General features: G+C 46.8%; 1 protein-coding gene across 4 annotated transcripts in view; it reads left to right on the top strand.

Annotated features, from left to right (window-relative positions):
• Positions 1 to 1,253: 1,253 nt before the first annotated feature.
• The window catches only part of CCT5 (chaperonin containing TCP1 subunit 5), a 342,485-nt gene continuing 322,050 nt past the window's right edge, over positions 1,254 to 21,688 (top strand). Inside the window, exon 1 of one of the 4 annotated variants that reach the window (XM_077269457.1) lies at positions 1,254 to 1,451. In XM_077269457.1, the coding sequence (XP_077125572.1) occupies positions 1,347 to 1,451 (105 nt within the window). In that variant the 5' untranslated portion in view covers positions 1,254 to 1,346. Of the gene's footprint in view, positions 1,452 to 1,487; positions 1,693 to 21,688 lie in introns of those variants that run through there. The other 3 variants (XM_077269455.1, XM_077269456.1, XM_077269458.1) reach the window with 3 other exon arrangements.

Genomic DNA, 21,688 nt, shown 5'->3' with positions numbered 1-21,688 from the left:
GAGAGAGAATGTTAGTCTAAGAGGTTTCACAGGTACCCATTCAGATTGAGACGTTTGTTCTCAGCGAGGAAAGGAAAGCATAGGACCTGGTATACGAGAGATGCCCTAAAGTAGCTACCAGGTACACATAAAATTGGCCATTTTTATGTGCTAAATGCTCTCATTTTTCATATTTCTAGTGCAGTAATGCAGTCCAGTTCCATTCCAGTCCTGTCACTGCTGAGCTGTCTAGAGGTGAGTTGTTCCTGTGAGCACCCCTCTCCATTCCAGTACTGTCATTGCTGAGCTGTCTAGAGGGGAGTTGCTCCTATGAGGACCCCGCTCCATTTCAGTCCTGTCAGTGCTGAGCTGTCTAGAGGGGAGTGTTTCCTGTGAGGACCCCGCTCCATTCCAGTCCTGTCAGTGCTGAGCTATCTAGAGGGGAGTTGTTCCTGTGTGGACCCCGCTCCATTCCAGTCCTTTTAGTGCTGAGCTGTCTAGAGGGGGGTTGTTGCTGTGAGGACCCTGCTCCATTTCAGTCCTATCAGCGCTGACCTGTCTATAGGCGAGTTGTTCCTGTGAGGACCCCATGCCATTCCAGTCCTGTTAGCACTGAGCTGTCTAGAGGGGGGTTGTTGCTGTGAGGACCCTGCTCCATTTCAGTCCTATCAGCGCTGACCTGTCTATAGGTGAGCTGTTCCTGTGAGGACCCTGCCTCATTCCAGTCCTGTCAGCGCTGAGCTGTCTAGAGGCGAGTTGTACCTCTGAGGACCCTGCTCCATTCCAGTCCTGTCAGCGCTTAGCTGTCTAGAGGGCAGTTGTGAGGACTAGGCGACTACAATGGGGCTGCTGGAGCAGGGTCCTCACAGGAACAACTCTCCTCTAGACAGGTCAGCGCTGACAGGATCGGAATGGAGCGGAGTCCTCACAGGAACAACTCCTCTCTGTGATCAGTCTAGAGTGGAGTTGCTGGTTGGAGGAGAACCTCACAGAAGCCACTCCAATGTAGACGCAACCGACTGAAGGACGCACATGCCAGGCTGGAACTCCGGAAACATTACAACCGCTTATAAACCACTATCTCTCACTGAAAGTATTAATTCAAAATGGTTAGATTAATGCAAGGCGGGATAGTGAATACGATGCGTTAGATGATAGAAAGTAAATATCGTAATTATCGACGTTTATACCTATGAGTGTTTCCCCCCTACACATTGAATAGTGGTATGTTCCGCAGTAGACGTTTCCAGAATCTGCCGTAAAGGGCACTCTTTTGTAGTGCGCATGCGTAGAGTTGTGGCCGTTAGGTAGTTGTAAGCTCAGCTTGTCTAATCTGCACAGTTGGGTTCCCAGCATCGGACGTCAACATGTCTGCTCTTGGTACTCTCGCCTTCGATGAATATGGGCGGCCATTTATCATTATCAAAGATCAAGATCGCAAGTCCCGTGTGTCAGGTTTGGATGCTCTGAAGGTAAGGAGGGCTGCTCTTTGTTATCTCGCCTGCCACGTTGTCCTCGGGCCTTTGCCACGCCCGCTTTGTGTAAGCCATGGCGCAAGCTGGCAGCTAGTTAGATGCTATTGTGTGCCATGAGGCTGTGCCAGAGTCCGTGCTCCTGCTAGTGTACCGTAACACATGTCCCCGCTTCGGAGGATCGGCGTGTGGGACCGTGGCCCGGTAACGTACAGGTTCTCTGGGCTTGTTCTTCTGTGTGGTAAGTGCAGTGCACCACAGGAGGTCGTTGTTACCGAGCTGCTTGTTCTGTGGGCCTCTTCTTCAGGACTGGCTCCCCTGGTGACCATCTGTGTATTCCTGGCCCTAACAGAAGTAGGGGCCATTCTTTTACATGATCGGTGTGGTTTAAGAAGCAACATACAGAATCCGGTGTACGAGGGTGAAGTTGGCTTCTTATTCGTCAGTTTCTTAGTTGCCAATTTTTTTCTTAATTTTTTTTTTAATAGGTTTAACAACAAATAATAAGCTTTGTGAGGAATAATTACATACAGTGCAGCGAGGTGCCCTGATGTGAATGCACTTTAAGGTTATGTGCACACGTTCAGGATTTCTTGCAGAAATATCCTGAGCAAAACAGGACATTTTCTGCAAGAAATCTGCATGCGTTTTTCTCCGGCGTTTTTACATTGTTTTTGGTGTGGATTTTTCCGTAGGTTCCCAATGCAATAATATAGTGTGAAATCCGCTAAATTAATGAACATGCTGCGTTTTTTACCGCAATGCTTTTTTTTCGTGGAAAAAAACGCATCATGTGCACAAAAATTGCGGAATGCATTCTAAATGATGGGATGCATAATGTATGCATTTTTTCTCGTTTTTATAGCGAAAAAACGCGCAAAATCTGCTACATGTGCACACAGCGTAAGGCAGCCGTCACACTAGCAGTATTTGGTCAGTATTTTACATCAGTATTTGTAAGTCAAAACCAGGAGTGGAACAAATAGAGGAAAAGTATAATAGAAACATATGCACCACTTCTGCATTTATCACCCACTCCTGGTTTTGGCTTACAAATACTGATGTAAAATACTGACCAAATACTGCTAGTGTGACTGCAGCCTAAGGGTATGTGCACACGTTGCAGATTTCCTGCCGATCTGCAGCTTTTTTTTCCGCGCAGAAACGCTGCAGATCTGCAAGTGATTTACAGTACAATGTAAATTAATGGGAAAAAAAATGCTGTGCTTATGGTGCGGAAAAATCTGCACGGAAAACGCAGCAGATTCAAAAAAGGACCATGTCAATTCTTTGTGCATAACTGCTGCGTTTCTGCACCCACTCCATAGTAGAAATCTGCAGGGGTAAAAATAAGAAGAAATGCGCACAAAAATCTGCAACGTGTGCACATAACAAAAAGGGTGCAGATTTTGACCTGCGTTTTCTGCCAAGAAATTCAGAATCTGTACAGAAAATTCCACAGTCAAATCTGCAACGTGTGCACATAGCCTTAAACGGCTACAAAAAATGATAAAGCTAGCACAAAAAATGGGCATCAAAGTGGGCACCGATGGGTGTTAATCAAAAGGTTAATGGTGATGACTTTGGGCCACTGATCTCACACTAAGAATACAGACATTGATGCCCGGCATCAAACTTAGGACCCTCCAGTCTTGCCCAAATGGGTTCTGGTCATCAGAATTGGCATCAAAGTGGGCAAACTGCCAATTTTCACAGGTTTGAATAAGTATCTGATGGTTTTTAAGGGGTTAAATGATGTTAGGCCACTGATCTCACACTAAAAATACATATAGTGATGCCCCACATAAAACCCAGGTCCTCACAGCCTGGCGCAAATGGGTTCTGACCATCAGAACTGGCATTAAAGTGGGCAGACAGTAGATTTTGGCCATTTGAATAAGTAACTGATGTTTCTCAGTCACCCATGACAGCACTACAAGAGAAAGGGGATCCGTCCTTCAGTGACAGGAAACCTACAGGATAAAAGGGCGGTACCTCTCCCCTGCATCAGTTTTGGTTTCCTGTCCCTGACGGGGAACCTACAAGGATCGGTACCTGTGTATATCCGAAGACGAAGAGTCCGGAGCTGGCCAGTCCGAGTTCTGGCAGTGGGGATGCCCCTGCCACGGCTGGTGCGGTGTCCGAAGCCACCACTGCTAGGACTGATGGGTCTGGAGCATGAGCGGGGGAAGCGCAGCCGCCACTCCGGATAGGAGATAGGGGCTTCCAGGACCCGGCGCTCACGAGGAGTGCCTGGCAAGATGGCGCCGCACTGGAAATGGTAATAGGACGTTCGGGTGGGTGCATGAGGTGCACCAAGATGGCGCTGCCCCGGAACCATAAACCTTCATTTCCGTGTCTCTGACAGTGCGCGCATGCGCAGAAGAGTAGAGAGAAAAAAAAAAAAGCTTCCTCAGCAATGCAGCCACAGGGGGAGGGGCTGGTAATAGGCGCCAGGTTTTAAAAAAAAAAAAAAAGCGGTGGATGAGGAGCTCCTTGCTGCATGCTGTTCCAAGGTAGTACCATGGAAGACAGCGACCAGCAGCTCCAGCCACAGCAGCAGCAGCGCCACCACCAGCGTCTAAAACCGGATGCACATAAGAAGCGAACTTCTGCTGACACCCGGAGTTCTCGGTCCGGTAGCCATTCCACGCAGCATAGCAAGAACTCCAGCGTGGCGAGCCAGCTACCACCTACGGATCTCACGCTACAGGATCCTACGGCTCCAACAGAACCGGTACCTGTGGCTGCGTCAGATTGTTGAGTGATCTTCGCGAAAGTTCGCTGTTGTAATTGGGGTCCCTTTTCTCTGTTTGTCTTAGGCAAAGAAAAGAACGGGGAAAACAAAACACAGAACCTGCCCCTTTTGCGAAAAACCCTCACCGCAATCCTGGGATAAGAAGTTGTGTGACTCCTGTATAGGGCGAGTCCTCTGTGAGGAGACCCCAAACTTCGCCTCTGAGTTACGATGTGTAATGCTTACTCTGACTCTTCCAGCTCTGAGAGTAGAGACTCAGATACTCGGGACTCCTTCTCCTATTCGGATAATGAGTGGAGGTCATCATTGCTTCCCCTTAGGCCGGCGTCACACTTGGCGTAAGACAATACGCCATGTATTATACGTCCGTACTACGGCTGTAATACGGAGAAATGTTCCCAAAATATTGATCCGTAGTCAGGGTGTGTCAGCGTATTTTGCGCATGGCATCCTCCGTATGTAATCCGTATGGCATCTGTACTGCGAGATTTTCGCGCAGGCTTGCAAAACCGACATCTAATGGATTTATGTGCTCAAATGTTCGGGAAAACATATATACAGTGTATGTATGTGTGTGTGTATATATAATATATCTCTCTCATTGAGACACATATATATATATATTCTGTATTTAGATTTCATTCAGCGCGATATCTGTGAATAGCCGGTAATTCAATTGCCGGCTTTTCATTTCTCCTGCACAAACCCGACAGGATATGAGACATGGTTTACATACAGTAAACCATCTCATATCCCCTTTTTTTTTGCATATTCCACACTACTAATGTTAGTAGTGTGTATGTGCAAAATTTCAGCGCTGTAGCTGCTAAAATAAAGGGTTAAATGGCGGAAAAAATTGGCATGGGCTCCCGCGCAAATTTCTCCGCCAGAGTGGTAAAGCCAGTGACTGAGGGCAGATATTAATAGCCAGGAGAGGGTCCATGGTTATTGGCCCCCCCTGGCTACAAAAATCTGCCCCCAGCCACCCCAGAAAAGGCACATCTGGAAGATGCGCCTATTCTGGCACTTGGCCACTCTCTTCCCACTCCCTGTAGCGGTGGGATATGGGGTAATGAAGGGTTAATGCCACCTTGCTATTGTAAGGTGACATTAAGCCAGATTAATAATGGAGAGGCGTCAATTATTAATATCCAATTGTTTGAAAGGGTTAAACACACACATGATTTAAAAGTATTTTAATGAAATAAACACAGCGGGTGTTTTAATAATTTATTGCTCTCTCAATCCATTTGCAGGCCCTCGCTTGTCAAAATAATAAACGCACAAGATACATACCCTCTGATGTCCGATCACATCCCACGAGGTATTCCATCTGAAGGGGTTAACTAATATTACAGGCACGAGCTGCGATAAACCACTCGCTCGTGCCTGTAATCCCCGGGTGCTGAAAGGAAAGCTGGATCTGTACTTACATTGAGCCGCGGTGATGCGCCCCTGCTGGATGTTCTCATGAACTGCAGCCTGGGAACTTTTTCCCACGCTCCAGGTCATATGAGGACATCCACCAGGGGGCGCTTCACCGCGACTGAAGGAAATGTAGGTGAATGACCTACATTTCATTCATTCGCCGGGGAATTACGAGCACACAGCTGCATTTGCAGGGCTCCTGCTTGTAAATTATTTTAACCCCTTCAGATGGATTACATCGTGGGACGTGACGGTTCAGCTGAGGGTATGTATCTTGTGCGTTTATTATTTTGACAAGCGAGGGCCTGCAAATGGATTGAGAGAGCAATAAAATATTAAAACAACCGCTGTGTTTATTTCATTAGAATACTTTTAAATCGTGTGTGTGTTTTTTAACCCTTTCAAACAATTGGATTAATAATGGATAGGTGTCATAATTGACGCCTCTCCATTATTAATCTGGCTTAATGTCACCTTACAATAGCAAGGTGACATTAACCCTTCATTACCCCATATCCCACCGCTACAGGGAGTGGGAAGAGAGTGGCCAAGTGCCAGAATAGGCGCATCTTCCAGATGTGCCTTTTCTGGGGTGGCTGGGGGCAGATGTTTTTAGCCACGGGGGGGGGGGGGGGGGGAGCAATAACCATGGACCCTCTCCTGGCTATTAATATCTGCCCTCGGTCACTGGCTTTACCATTCTGGCGGAGAAAATTGCGCGGGAGCCCACGCCAATTTTTTCCGCCATTTAACCCTTTATTTTAGCAGCTACAGCGCTGAAATTTTGCACATACACACTACTAACATTAGTAGTGTGGAATATGCAAAAAAAAGGGGATATGAGATGGTTTACTGTATGCAAACCATGTCTCATATCCTGTCGGGTTTGTGCAGGAGAAATGAAAAGCCGGCAATTGAATTACCGACTTTTCACTAACACCGCTGCGTATTTCTCGCAAGTCACACTGCTGGTCCGTGTGGAATCCGTATTTTTCTCGCCCCCATAGACTTTCATTGTTTTTTTTTTTTTATTTTTTGCGCAATACGCTGACAAACGCAGCATGCTGCGATTTTGTACGGCCGTAGAAAGCCGTATATTACGGATCCGTAATATACGGCTGATAGGAGCAGCCCCATTGAGAATAATTGTGCCGTATGTTATGCGAGTTTTACGGACGTAGTTTCTGCGCTCTTACGTCCGTAAAACTCGCCAGTGTGACGCCGGCCTTAGATGAAGTTGACGCACTTGTAAAGGCAGTCAGATCAACTATGGGGGTATTGGACCCTCGTCCTGACAAAACAGTCCAGGATATTATGTTTGGAGGACTATGCCAAAAAAAGCGTAAAGTTTTTCTTCTTAATGAAAACATACAAGCATTAATTAAAAAGGAGTGGGAAAACCCAGAGAGAGAACTCATCGGTCCCCTCTATAAAAAGGAAATATCCCTTTGAAGAGGAGGCTTCTACTTCATGGGATAAAGCCCCCAAACTCGACATTGCGGTAGCTAAGGCCTCAAAAATTTGCATTACCCTTTGAGTATATGGGAACTCTGAAAGATCCTCTTGATAAAAGAGCAGATACTTTCCTTAACCCCTTAACGACCGCCGATATGCCTTTAACGGCGGCAGTTAAGGGTACTTAAACCACAGCGCCGTTAATTAGCGGCGCTGTGGAAAAAGTGAATAGCGCCCCCCAGAGTCCGATTTTCTCTGGGGTCTCGGTTGCCGGGGGTAGCCGAGACCCCAGAGAACATGATTCTGTTTTTTGTTTTTTTTTTTTACCGACCCCCGAGTTGCGATCGCCGGTAATTAACCGTTTACTGGCAGTCGCAACAACAAAAAAAACGCGATTTGCCATTTAATTTCTCTGTCCTCCGATGTGATCGCACATCAGAGGACAGAGAAATAGGGGGATTCTGGGACCCTGTTATACTTACCGGTGTCCCTGGGTCCTCCTGTGTCCTCTCTTGGCCGCCGGCTTCTTGCTCTGGTAAGAAAATGGCGGGCGCATGCGCAGTGCGCCCGCCATGATCTGCCGGCCGGCAGAGGGAGATTCTTCCTCTTCTTTTATTTTGGTCACTGTGAGATCCTATCACAGTGATCAAAATAAAAAAAATAGAAAATACCCCCCCCCCCCTTATCACCCCCTTAGTAATGAAAAAATAATAAAAGAAAAAAAAGAATGTATTTCTATTTTCCAATTAGGGTTAGGGGTAAGGTTAGGATATGTGCACACGTAGAATGGTTCTCTGCGGATTTTTCTGCAGCGGATTTGATAAATCCGCAGGGCCAAAACGCTGCGTTTTTCCTGCGGATTTATCGCGGATGTACTGCGGTTTTTGTGCGGATTCCCCTGTGGTTTTACACCTGCGGTTTTCTATTATGGAGCAGGTGTATAACCGCTGCGGAATCTGCAGAAAGAATTGACATGCTGCGGAATGTAAACCGCTGCGTTTCCGCGTGGTTTTTTCCGCAGCATGGGCACAGCGTTTTATGTTTCCCATAGGTTTACATGGTACTGTACTCATGGGAAACTGCTGCGGATCTGCAGCAAAATCCGCAACGTGTGCACATAGCCTTAGGGTTAGGGCTTGGGTTAGGGTTGGGGCTAGGTTTAGGGCTAAAGTTAGGGTTTGGGCTAAAGTTAGGGTTAGGGCTAGGGTTGGGGCTAAAGTTAAGGTTAGAGGGGATTAGGGTTGGCATTAGGGTTACATTTGGGATTAGGGTTAGGTTTGGGATTAGGGTTAGGTTTTGAGGTTAGGGTTGAGATTAGGATTAGGGGTGTGTTGGGTTTAGGGTTTTGATTAGGGTTATGGTTAGCTTTAGGGTTAGGGGTGTTTTGGGGGTTAGGGTTGGAGTTAGAATTGGGGGGTTTCCACTGTTTAGGTATTTAAGCTAAACGCCACAGCCAATTTTGCGCTGAAAGTCAAATGGTGCTTCCTCCCTTCTGAGCTCTGCCTTCGCCCAAACAGTGGTTTACCCCCACATATGGGGAATCGGTGTACTCGGGATAAATTGGACAACAACTTTTGGGGTCCAATTTCACCTGTTACCCTTGTGAAAATAAAAACTTGAGGGCTAAAAAATCTTTTTTTGTGGAAAAAAAAAAAATATTTTTTATTTTCACGACTCTGCATTATAAACTTCTGTGAAGCACTTGGGCAAGTTGTCACCACACATCTAGATAAGTTCCTTGGGGGGTCTAGTTTCCAAAATGGGGTCACTTGTGGGGGGTTTCTACTGTTTAGGTACATCGGGGGCTCTGCAAACGCAACATAACGCCAGCAGCCCATTCTATCAAAGTCTGCATTCCAAAACGGCGCTCCTTCCCTTCCGAGCCACATATGGGGTATCAGCGTACTCAGGACAAACTGGTCAGCAGATTTTGGGGTCCATTGTCTCCTGTTACCCTTGAGAAAATAAAAAACTGCAGGCTAAAAAAATCTTTTTTGAGGTAAAAAAAAAAAAGGATTTTGTATTTTCATGGCTCTACGTTATCAATTTCTGTGAAGCACTTGGGGGCTTAAAATGCTCACCACACATCTAGTTAAGTTCCTTAAGGGGTCTAGTTTCCAAAATGGGGTCACTTGTGGGGGGTTTCTACTGTTTAGGCACATCAGGGGCTCTCCAAAAGCGACATGGCGTCCGATCTCAATTCCAGCCAATTCTACATTGAAAAAGTAAAACGGCACTCCTTCTCTTCCGAACTCTGCAGTGCTCCCAAAAAGTGGTTTACCCCCACATATGGGTTATCGGCGTATTCAGGAGAAATTGCATAATAAAATTTATGGTTATATTTCTGTTTTTACACTTGTGAAAATAAAAAAAATAAAAAATGGTTCTGAATTAAAATGTTTGCAAAAAGTTAAATGTTCATTTTTTTACTTCCACATTGTTTCAGTTCCTGTGAAGCACGTAAAGGGTTAATAAACTTCTTGAATGTGGTTTTGAGCACCTTGAGGGGTGCAGTTTTTAGGCTACGTTCACATTTGCGTTGTGCGCCGCAGCGTCGGCGCCGCAGCGCACAACGCAAACAAAAACGCGGCAAAACGCATGCACAACGCTGCGTTTTGCGCCGCATGCGTCCTTTTTTTCATTGATTTCGGACGCAGCAAAAATGCAACTTGCTGCGTCCTCTGCGCCCCGACGCGGGCGCCGCAGGGACGCATGCGGCGCCAAACGCAAGTGCACCGCATGTACATGCGCCCCCATGTTAAATATAGGGGCGCATGATGCATGCGGCGCCGCTGCGGCGCCCGACGCTGCGGCGAGGACCGCAAATGTGAACGTAGCCTTAGAATGGTGTCATACTTGGTTATCTTCTATCATATAGACCCCTCAAAATGACTTCAAATGTGATGTGGTCCCTAAAAAAAAAAAAAAATGGTGTTGTGAAAATGAGAAATTGCTGGTCAACTTTTAACCCTTAACTCGCTAACAAAAAAAATTTTGTTTCCAAAATTGTGCTGATGTAAAGTAGACATGTGGGAAATGTTATTTATTAACTATTTTGTGTGACATATCTCTCTGATTTAAGGGCATAAAAATACAAAGTTTGAAAATTGCAAAATTTTAAAAATTTTCGCCATGTTTCCATATTTTTCATAAATAATCGCAAGTAATATCGAAGAAATGTTACCACTAACATGAAGTACAATATGTCACGAAAAAACAACCTCAGAATCAGCGGGATCCGTTAAAGCGTTCCAGAGTTATAACCTCATAAAGTGACAGTGGTCAGAATTGTAAAAATTGGCTCTGTCACTAAGGGGTTAAAGGGGCCTGGGAGTCGGCAGGGGGATGTTTAACACCAGCCATAGCAGCTGCTTGCACGTCGCGATCCCTAATGATTGGGTTGACAGCTTAGAGAAACAACTGAGGGATGGGGTGCCTAGAAATAAAGTATTAGAATCTATCCCTATTATAAGAGGAGCAGCGGCGTTTTTGGCAGATTCTTCGGCCGACTCAATTAAACTGGCATCTAAATCTGCAGCCCTTTCGAATGCGGCACGGAGAACATTATGGCTAAAGAGCTGGCCAGGTGATCTACAAACTAAGCAAAAACTGTGTTCAATCCCATGTGAGGGCAAGTTTCTTTTTGGAGAGACTCTGGATGATATCCTGCAGAAAGCAGGTGACAAGAAAAAAGGGTTCCCCAACCTGGCCCCGACATTCACTAAACGGCCCTTTCGGAATAGGAAATTTTTTAGAAAAAGGCCACCAAGGGAGCAAAGCAGATGGGATGATGGGAAAAGAAGAGACAAGGGGTTCCTTTTCGGTAATTCCTCATGGGATAGAAAACCCCCTCCCAAGTGACATTTCCCCCAGAGTGGGAGGGAGATGTCTCGATTCCTCCCGGCCTGGGAGAAAATTTCAACCAGCCCTTGGATACTAAACTTAATAAGAGCAGGGCTTCGAATAGACTTTCTATCCCTACCCCCCGAAACTGATAACACCACTGAGATCCTCTCCCCAACAACAAGAAGCTCTAGAACTAGAAATCATAAAACTGATAGACAAAGCTGTCATTCAGGAAGTCCCCCCTCTGGAGAGAGGGAAAGGATTTTACTCCCCGTTATTCCTGGTTCTCAAGCTGGACGGGACCTTCCGGACTATAATAAACTTTCAGAATTTAAATACTTATGTAAGGAACCAGAGATTCAAAATGGAGTCAATAAAGTCAACAATAAAAAAAACTTGTTTCCAAACTGTTTTATGATAGTACTGGATCTCAGCGACGCGTATTATCAAGTCCCCATCCACAAAGACTTTCAAATTCCTCAGACTAGCAGTAGTAGTCATGAAAGGAGAAATAAGGGAATGCCAATACAAAGCTCTTCCCTTTGGCATATCAATTGCACCCCGCATTTTCATCAAACTGATAGCGGAGATGATGGCCCATCTGAGAGAGAAAGACATCTTGATTGTTCCATATTTGGACGACTTTCTGATTGTGGGCAACTCGGCCCAACTCTGCTGTCAACAACGCGACAGAGTGATAGATACTCTAAAAAATTTAGGCTGGCTTGTAAACCTTCAAAAATCAAAACTAGAACCAACAAGGGTTCAGGAATTTTTGGGTCTCACCTTGGATTCTGTCTCAAGAATGTCTCCTCCCAGTCCAGAAAAGGCAAAAAATAATCTAGTGTCAGAAGCTTGCTCAAACCCTTCCATGACTCTGAGGAAGGCAATGTCATTACTGGGGTCCCTCTCTGTTTGCCTTCCAGCAGTTCAGTGGGCCCAACTCCACACGAGACATCTCCAGTGGGACATTCTGAGAAACCAGATTATGCTAGGGGGACGTTTAGAAGGTCACATGACTCTAAATTTAGATACTATTTATTCCCTAGCTTGGTGGATGAATCCCAACAACCTATCAAAGGGTATTCCCTGGGTGGTAGTTATCTTGGATAGTTACACAGACGCAAGTCCCACAGGGTGGGGAGCTCATCTAGACAACAGGGTCACTCAGGGGGTATGGACAAGTCAGGAACTCGGGGCTTCCTCAAACCAAAAGGAACTGTGGGCTGTGAGTCATGCATTACTATTCTTCCTAGACAAATTACAAGGGCATCATGTCCGAGTATTTTCGGACAACAGAGTAGTGGTAGCCTACCTAAACCACCAGGGAGGGACCAGATCTCAAACACTAATGAAGACCACCTCCGAAATTTTTGGCCTAGTACAAACAACTTCCTATCCCTTTCGGCCCTACATATAAAAAGCTTAGAGAACCAGAAAGCGGACTTACTGAGCCGTACCAAATTAAAACAGGGAGAATGGTCTCTAAATCAGGACATCTTCAACAAAATTACAGATCTGTGGGGAATCCCTGTAATAGACCTCTTTGCCAACATGTACAACAGAAAGGTGAAAACCTTTTGTTCCCTAGACCCCAGGGGGAACCCTCAGGCTGTGGATGCATTCACGATTCCTTGGACACAGTCTTGCGTATGCATTTCCTCCTACTATTCTCATCCCAGCAGTTCTGCGAAAAATCAGGCAGGACAGTTCCAGGGTCATCCTAATAGCCCCCTTCTGGCCCAAAAGGGCCTGGTTCTCCTGGCTGAGGATGCTATCGGTCACCGATCCCTGGGTTCTTCCGGATCTTCCGGACCTCCTGTCTCAGGGACTGGTGTTCCACCCTCAGTTAGAGAATCTCCACCTGACCGTGGAATTTGAGAGGTCACTATTGAAGGAAAGAGGTTTTTCTGACAAGTTAGTCTCTACACTAATAAAAAGTAGAAAGCCCGTGACCACAAAAATCTATGGCAAAACCTGGAAAAAAATTTTGTCCACCTCCGGGGTAAGATTGCAAGACGGGGTCCTATTTGCTGAAATATTAGAATTTTTACAAAAGGGTTTAGATCTAGGCCTTTCAGTAAGTACTTTAAAAGTAGAGATAGCTGCCCTAGGAGCATTGTACTGTGAAAACATAGCGGCCAACCCTTGGGTAATACGGTTTGTCAAAGCAGCCGCAAGGTCTAAACCAGTAACTAAACATAGATTACCAACCTGGGATTTGAATCTAGGCTTGTCAGCTTTAACAGAATCCCCGTTTGAGCCTATAGAATCAATACCCCTTAAGATTCTATCATTTAAAACTGCCCTCCTGATATCCATAACATCGGCCCGCAGAATAAGTGATCTCCAAGCCCTGTCTGCAAACCCTCCCTTCACACAAATCCTGGACGATAAGTTTGTACATAAAACAGATCCTGCCTATTTACCAAAAGTAGCGTCCACATTCCATAGGTCTCAGGAAATAATCCTTCCTTCCTTCTGTCCAGACCCTAGGAATAAGGAAGAAGAAAAGTTCCACACATTAGGTGTGAGAAGGTGTCTAGTTAAGTACCTAAATTCCACTCAGCAGCATAGGAAGGAAGGGTCTCTTTATCTGCTTCCAGGGTCCAAGGAGAGGACTCAGAGCCTCTGAGGCTATGTGCACACGTAGGTCGGGTCCTCTGCGGGTTCTCCCGCAGCGGATTTGATAAATCTGCAGGGCAAAACCGCTGCGGTTATCCCTGCAGATTTATTGCGGTTTGTTTTGCGGTTTCCGCTGCGGGTTTACTCCTATACCATTGATGCTGCATATGCAGCATCAATAGTAATGTTAAAAATAATAAAAAATGGTTATACTCACCCTCTGACGTCCCGATCTCCTCGGCGCTGCACGCGGCAGTCCGGTTCCAAAGATGCTGTGCGAGAAGGACCTTCGTGACGTCACGGTCATGTGACCGCGACGTCACCGCAGGTCCTGCTCGCACAGCAACCCTGCGACGGCCACGTGCAGCGCTGAGAAGTGAGTATATCATTATTTTTTATGGCACAGCCCCATGCGGGAAGTTAGCAGATCAATGCATTCCTATGTGTGCAGAATCGCAGCGATTCTGCACAAAGAAGTGACATGCTGCGGAATGTAAACCGCTGCGTTTCTGCGCGGTTTTTCCCGCAGCATGTGCACAGCGGATTGCGGTTTCCATAGGGTTTACATATAAATGGAAACTGCTGCGGACCTGCAGCTGCAGAAACGCTGCGGATCCGTGGTAAAACCCGCAAAGTGTGAATATGGCCTAAAGGTACTATAGCACGCTGGATAACAGATGCGATAGCCTTGGCGTACTCATCCACCGGGAACGCCGTTCCAGAGGGTCTGAAGGCCCCACTCTACAAGGGCTATGGCGACCTGGGCCGAAAGGTCGGAGGTACCAGTAGATCAAATTTGTGAGGCGGCCACCTGGTCATCACCTTCAAACTTTTTTAGACGCTACCGCTTAGACCTAGCCTCTTCATCTGACTTAACCTTCGGAAGAAGGGTTCTGCAGGCTGCGGTCCCTCCCTAAGCAATAATCTCTGCAATTCTCTCTGGTAGTGCTGTCATGGGCGACTGAGAAAAGCGTTGTTACTCACAGATAACGGTGTTTCTCAGAGCCTATGGCGGCACCTGCTTATTCCCCCCCCCCCCCCCCCCCCCTCATCACATGTGCGGTGAGCACATTTTTTTTTTTTTTTTGCATGAATGTGTTTTTCTATATAGACACGGTGTTCACTTGTTAAAGGGAACCTGTCACCCCCAAAATGGCTGGTGAGGTAAGCTCACCGGCATCAGGGGCTTATCTACAGCATTCTGTAATGCTGTAGATAAGCCGCCGATGTTACCTGAAAGAGGAGAAAGACGTTAGATTATACTCACCCAGGGGCGGTCCCGCTGCGGTCCGGTCGGATGAATGTCTCCGGTCCGCTCCGGCGCCTCCCATCTTCGTTCCATGACGTCCTCTTCGGGTCTTTACGCCGCGACTCCGGCGCAGGCGTACTTTGTCTGCCCTGTTGAGGGCAGAGCAAAGTACTGCAGTGCGCAGCCGCCGGAAAGGTCAGAGAGGCCCGGCGCCTGCGCACTGCAGTACTTTGCTCTGCGGCGTAAAGACCCGAAGAGGACGTCATGGAACGAAGATGGGAGGCGCCGGAGCGGACCGGAGACACCCATCCGACCGGACCGCAGCGGGACCGCCCCTGGGTGAGTATAATCTAACGTCTTTTTCTCCTCTTTCAGGTAACATCGGCGGCTTATCTACAGCATTACAGAATGCTGTAGATAAGCCCCTGATGCCGGTGAGCTTACCTCACCAGCCATTTTGGGTGTGACAGGTTCCCTTTAAGCAGTATGATAAAGTTGTGTGTGTGTGTGTGTGTGTGTGTGTGTGTGTGTATATATATATATATATATATATATATATATATATATATATATATATATATATATATATATATATATATATATATATATATATATTTATATATTTATATTTTTTTTTTTTTTTTCTCGTCACCTTCCACGACGGCATATAGAGGTTGTCTCTTTGCCCTAATGGGGAACAGGAAACACGGAGAGGTTAAAAGGACCTCCCACTTGCCAGTGTCTTTCCTGTTCCCCATGGGACAGGGAGAGGTTTTCCATGTGCTGTAGTGGCCGGCGGCTACGGTACCTTTGCAGGCTCTGCCTGTATAGCCGGGCAGCAGTCGGTCGCTTCAAGCCTCCTCCTTACGCTGCTCCCGTCGTCCTGCTCGCAGGTACCTCGGGACCCCCTCCCGGCCTTCCCGCGCCCCCACGAGGGCAAAGCAGGCCTGGGTTCCCTGACCGGGCTCCTCCTGGAGCTGCCCAGCGTCGTCCTCCTCCATGCTGTCGGCTCGGCGTCCCGGAAGTGAGGTCAGCGGCTCTCGCGCGTCACTTCCGGTTTCCCCATACACTGAGAAGCCGGTACTTCCGGGTTTCGCCGGCCGGCGTGTCGGACCTCAGAGCTCCCTCACCTGGATTCCGGAGGGGGAGGGGGATGATTATTCGCTGGAGGCAGGTGCTAGGACGGCGTCCATAAAAGCCTGCTGAACCACCACTGAGGTAAGGCTATTTTCCCCAGTATGGATGGTTCTTCATGCCCCGTATCTGCGGAGCCCAGCGCCACCCCTGCCTCTGTGAGTGTTTGCAGGGATGGGATCCGGGAGGAGTGTAGCAGGGGTTAGAAGTCCTCACCCCTCTCTCCCTTTGTATATTTCAGGGAGAAAAACCTGCCCCTAAAGGTGCCAATAGGAAGAAGTGCCCTGTCTGTTCCACTAAATGCCCTCCTAACTGGGATAAGAAACACTGTCAGCCATGTACTGACAGAATAATAAGAGCTGAGCAGCCATCTCTATTGGATGAGATTCGCTCACTAGTAAAACAGGAGGTACAATCTTCCCTGGCAGCTTTTACACCTCCACCCCCACCTCCACCTCCGCAGCCGCAACCTCATTCCCCGGCTAAGAAGAGGAAGATTCAGATTGTGGAATCCGAATCTGATTCGGACCTCTCTCATGCCTCATCTGTTGGCTGGGAGGATCCAGTTTCACCTAAAGCTGAGGTCAGGAAATACCTTTTCTCCTTAGACTATATTGAGGATCTGGTCTCTGCTGTCCGTAACATCATGGGACTAGAAGAGGAATCTGTACCCTAGTCCATACAGGATCAGATGTTTGGTGGTCTTTCATCAGAAAAGAGTGGGCTTCCCAGTTCATGCTAACATTGTCAGCATGATTAATCAGTAATGGGAACTACCTGAGAAACGTCTCAGTACCCCTTCAGAAATGAAGCACAGATTTCCGCTTGAGGATGATCTTAAATTGGACATTCCTAAGGTCGATGTGCAGGTGGCTAGAGTCGCCAAGAGAACTGCACTCCCCTTTGAGGATTCTTCACAATTGAAGGATCCCATGGATAGGAAGATTGAAAGCCTACTGAGGAAATCATGGGAGTCTTCTACGTCTGTCCTTAAGGCTAACGTCGCCTCCACCTGTGTGGCTAGAGCCCTCTCCTGCTGGCTTGAGAAATTAGAAACCCACATATCTCAAGGTACCTCAAGAGGCGAGATATTGGATTCCCTCCCCATTCTGCATAAAGCTACAGGGTTTTTGGCGGACGCTTCTCTGGAATCTGTAAGAGTCGCCGCCAGATCCCTTGTACTTTCCAACTCTGCCAGAAGAGCTCTCTGGCTTAAGCTATGGAGTGGGGATATCACCTCTAAAGCTAAGCTCTGCGCCATACCCTTTAAAGGAGATTACGTTTTTGGTCCAGCCTTAGACGATATTCTCGATAAGGCTACCGACAAGAAGAAAGCGCTCCCGGAGCAAAAACAGCCTAGAAAACGTTTTTTTCGTGGCCCACAACCTCAACCCTCTCAAACAAGAGGTAAAGGAAAAACCGGCAGGTGGAGCTACGCAAAGGGTAAGGGAAAAAATATTTTTGTCCCGCAGCAGCAACAGTCCCAACAGGACAAACAATGACTCCGACCCGGTGGGGGGGAAGACTCTCGAAATATGTGGATCAGTGGGAGAATATCACCAGTTCACACTGGGTTCTCAACGTCCTCAAGGAGGGCCTTTTAATAGTTAATTTCTCCCCCCCCTCAGGGTCTAAAGATCACTTCCCTTCCAACATCAAGGGATCGCAGTCTATTGTCCTTGGGTCTCAAGGATCTTATGAGATCAAATGTAATCTCCCCAGTCCCACAATCAGAATGGGGAAAGGGACACTACTCCCGACTCTTTCTGGTTCCCAAACCTTCGGGAGACGTCAGGATTATTATAAACTTAAAGGGTCTGAATCAGCATGTGAAATATCGCAAGTTCAAGATGGAGTCTGTAAGATCTGCGATCCCTCTGATAGAACATCACTCCTTTATGGCAACCATCGACCTCAAGGATGCGTATTTCCACATCCCTATTCACCCGAGACACAAAGTATCTCAGGTTTGCGATACAGGGGAGTCATCGGGTGGAGCACTATCAGTTTGGAGTCCTTCCCTTCGGCATCTCCTCAGCACCGAGGGTGTTTTCCAAGGTGATGGCAGAAGTAGTGTCATTCATCCGAAAACAAGGTGTCTGCATAGTGCCCTATCTGGACGATCTTCTGATAGCAGCTTCCACCGAGAACCCTAATATCCCATGTCTCAACCACCCTAGAGATTCTGAGATCCCTAGGTTGGATTCCAAACCTAGAAAAATCTCAGCTTCAACCTGCAAAAACCAGGAGATTTCTGGGAGTAATTCTGGACTCAGCAAAACAAATGTCCTTCCTCCCAGACGATCACAGACTTCCCTTAGTAACAAAAATCAGGAAGTTCAAAGAGATGAGGTCTCCTACTCTACGATAAGGAATGTCGCTGTTGGGCTCCATGACAGCCTGCATACAGTCGGTGGCTTGGGCTCAAGCTCACTCAAGGACCCTCCAAGCCCACATTGTAGACAATTGGGATGGTCGACCTGGCACTCTTACCAAGAGGATCCACACTCCGGGCAGAGTGAAAGCTTCCTTAACATGGTGGATGAATCCCAGGAACCTTCTGAAAGGTGTATGTTGCATTCAGTCTCCTCTAACCACGATCAAAACAGATGCCAGCAAGAGGGGCTGGGGAGCCATAGTAGAGCATGTCCCCTATCAATTTCATTGGAGCCAGTCGATCACCGAAAAATCATCCAACTTCAGGGAGCTCAAAGCTGTGGAAGAGACCCTATTAGCGGCAAGTCATCAGATTTCTGGACAACATGTCCAGATATACTCGGACAACATGACCACGGTGGCTCATATCAGGCACAAGGGCAGTACAAGGACCCTCAGTCTAAAAAAGATCTCCGCTCAAATCTTTTCCTGGGCCGAAAAACGCCTACTGTCCCTGACTGCAATCCACCTGAAGGGTACTATAAATTTTCAGGCGGACTACCTAAGCCGCCAGGATATTCATCCTGGCGAATGGAGCCTGGATCTTCAAACATTCAACATGTTGGTACACAGATGGGGTCGACCTCTTTGCCTCTCACCAGAACGCAAAAGTCAAAACCTTTTTTTCCTTGAACCCAAGAGGCAATCCCAGGGGGTTGGATGCTCTAACCCAAGATTGGCAGTTTCACCTGGCTTACGCATTTCCGCCAATCCCAATCCTTGCCAAGGTTCTACGGAAGATACGCCTAGAAAGGACTCCGACTATCCTGATGGCTCCATTGTGGCCCAAAAGAAGTTGGTTCAACTTAATTATCCAACTACAAGTGGACGGACCGGTAATGTTACCGATAAAGCACGATCTTCTTTCTCAGGGTCCCATTCTCCACTCAGACCCTCAGAAGTGGAGCTTGGCGGCGTGGTTGCTGAAGCCCAGGTACTAAAAGCTAAAGGATTATCAATCCCTGTCATGGCTACTCTCCAAAAATCGAGAAAACCGGTAACCAACGCCATCTACAATAAGATCTGGAAAGTTTTCTTCATTCTGTCTGCCTAACCTTCCAGACCCTCTCAAGCCTAATATACCCATCATTTTGGATTTTTTACAAAAAGGCTTAGAAATGGGTCTCAGGCCCAGTACCCTCAAGGTCCAGGTCTCTGCACTCAGCTCGGTTTTTGACCAAGATTTAGCAGGTCATCGCTGGATTAAAAGGTTCATGACATCAGCTACTAGAATGAATCCTAGAAAACAGATCATAGTTCCCCCATGGGATCTCAATGTAGTACTCCAAGGTCTGACAGGTCCACCCTTTGAACCACTATCATCTTGTTCTCCACAAAATCTAGCCTACAAAACGGTGTTTTTGGTAGCCATTACTTCAGCTAGAAGGATTGGTGAGTTACAGGCCTTGTCTATACGAGAACCTTATCTTCTAGTAAGAGATGATTCAATTGTGCTTCGTCTGGATCCGTCCTTTCTTCCGAAGGTTATCTCTGACTTTCATAGTTCTCAAGAGATTTTCCTACCAACCTTTTGCCACAATCCAGCAAGCTTGGAAGAAAAAAGATTCAACACCTTGGATGTCCGGCGTATTCTTTTACAGTACTTGGACCTGACCCGTTCGCTCAGAATTGATCATAACCTATTTGTCCATCTCTCAGGACAAAACAAGGGGAAAAAAGTAGCCAAAAGTACCATCGCTACATGGATCAAGAAAGCTATAACGGAAGCCTACCTCGCTCAAAACAAATTGCCTCCAGTAGGAATCAAAGCCCATTCAACCAGATCTACATCGGTTTCCTGGGCAGAAAGAGCAGGCGCATCTCCGGAGCAGATTTGCAGGGCAGCAACGTGGTCTTCACTCCATACCTTCTCTAAACATTACAGACTAGATGTATTGTCCAATAAGGACTTAGCCTTAGGCCGTAAAGTACTCCAGGCCGTTGTCCCTCCCTAGTGCCAAATTAGTTGGTATTCCTCCATATGCCGTCGTGGAAGGTGACTAGAGAAAATAGAATTATTCTTACCGTTAATTTGGTTTCTAGGAACCTTCCACGACGGCACTAATTTCCCACCCGATACATATTCCTGGATTAGTTCTGGGATTCTGAAGGTAAACCAGTGCTATGGTCTCAGTTGTAAGTCACTGGCAAGTGGGAGGTGGGAGGTCCTTTTAACCTCTGTGTTTCCTGTTCCCCCATTAGGGCAAAGAGACAACCTCCATATGCCGTCGTGGAAGGTTCCTAGAAACCGAATTAACAGTAAGAATAATTCTATTTTTTTGTTGTGACTAACCTGGAGGACCTCCGATGTTCTGTAAACAAAACTGATGCAGGGGAGAGGTACCGCCCTTTTATCCTGTAGGTTTCCTGTCCCTGAAGGGCGGATCCCCACTTTCTGGTAGTGCAGTCATGGGCTCTGAGAAACACCGTTATCGGTGAGTAACTACTCTTTTTTTTAAGGTGTTAAATGACTTTGGGCAGCTGATATCACAGTGCAGACATATAGAACAGGGAGCTTTACATCAAAACCTGGTCTCTCCAGCCTGGCCCAAATAAGTTCTGAGCATCAGAACTGGCATCAAATTGGGCAGACAGTCGGTTTTGGCCATTTGAATAACATGTTTTTAAGGGGTTAAATGACTATGGGCCACTGATCTCACACTAAGAATTCACAGATAGTGATGCCCTGTATCAAACACCGGACCCTCCAGCCTGGCCCAAATGGGATCTGGGCATCAAAGTGGGAAAACGGCCCATTTTCATAGATTTGAATATGTAACTGATTTTTTTTAATGGGTTAAATGACTTTGTGCCACTCATCTATGTATTCTTAGTGTGAGATGTCATTTAACCCCTTAAAGCCATCAGTTACTTACTCAAATCTATGAAAATGGGCTGTTAGCCCACTTTGATGCCAATTCTGACGCCCAGAACCCATTTGGGCTAGGCTGGAGGGACTTGGGTTTGATGCGGGACATCACGATCTATGTATTCTTTATCAGTGGCCCAAAGTCATTTAACCCTTTGATGCCCATTTTTTGGGCCGGTTTTATAATTTTTGTAGCTGTTAAGTGTATTCACATCAGGTCACCTCACTGCATTGCATGTTAATATTGTGATGCTTATTATTTATTGTTAAGCCTATAAAAAAAAAAGAGAAATTTTCCCAATAAGAAACTGAGTAAGAAACCAACTTCAGGCTCTTATTCCGCTTGTCTGATGTAGACAGGACAGAGAAGCTGAACAGTAAGGCTAGGTTCACATAGCGTTAATGTGTGCACGCTAACGGACAGCGTTGCACGGCGA

Source organism: Ranitomeya variabilis, chromosome 6, assembly GCF_051348905.1.
Source record: "Ranitomeya variabilis isolate aRanVar5 chromosome 6, aRanVar5.hap1, whole genome shotgun sequence".
Taxonomy (NCBI): Eukaryota; Metazoa; Chordata; class Amphibia; order Anura; family Dendrobatidae; genus Ranitomeya; species Ranitomeya variabilis.
This window is presented reverse-complemented; position numbering and strand designations above follow the sequence as displayed.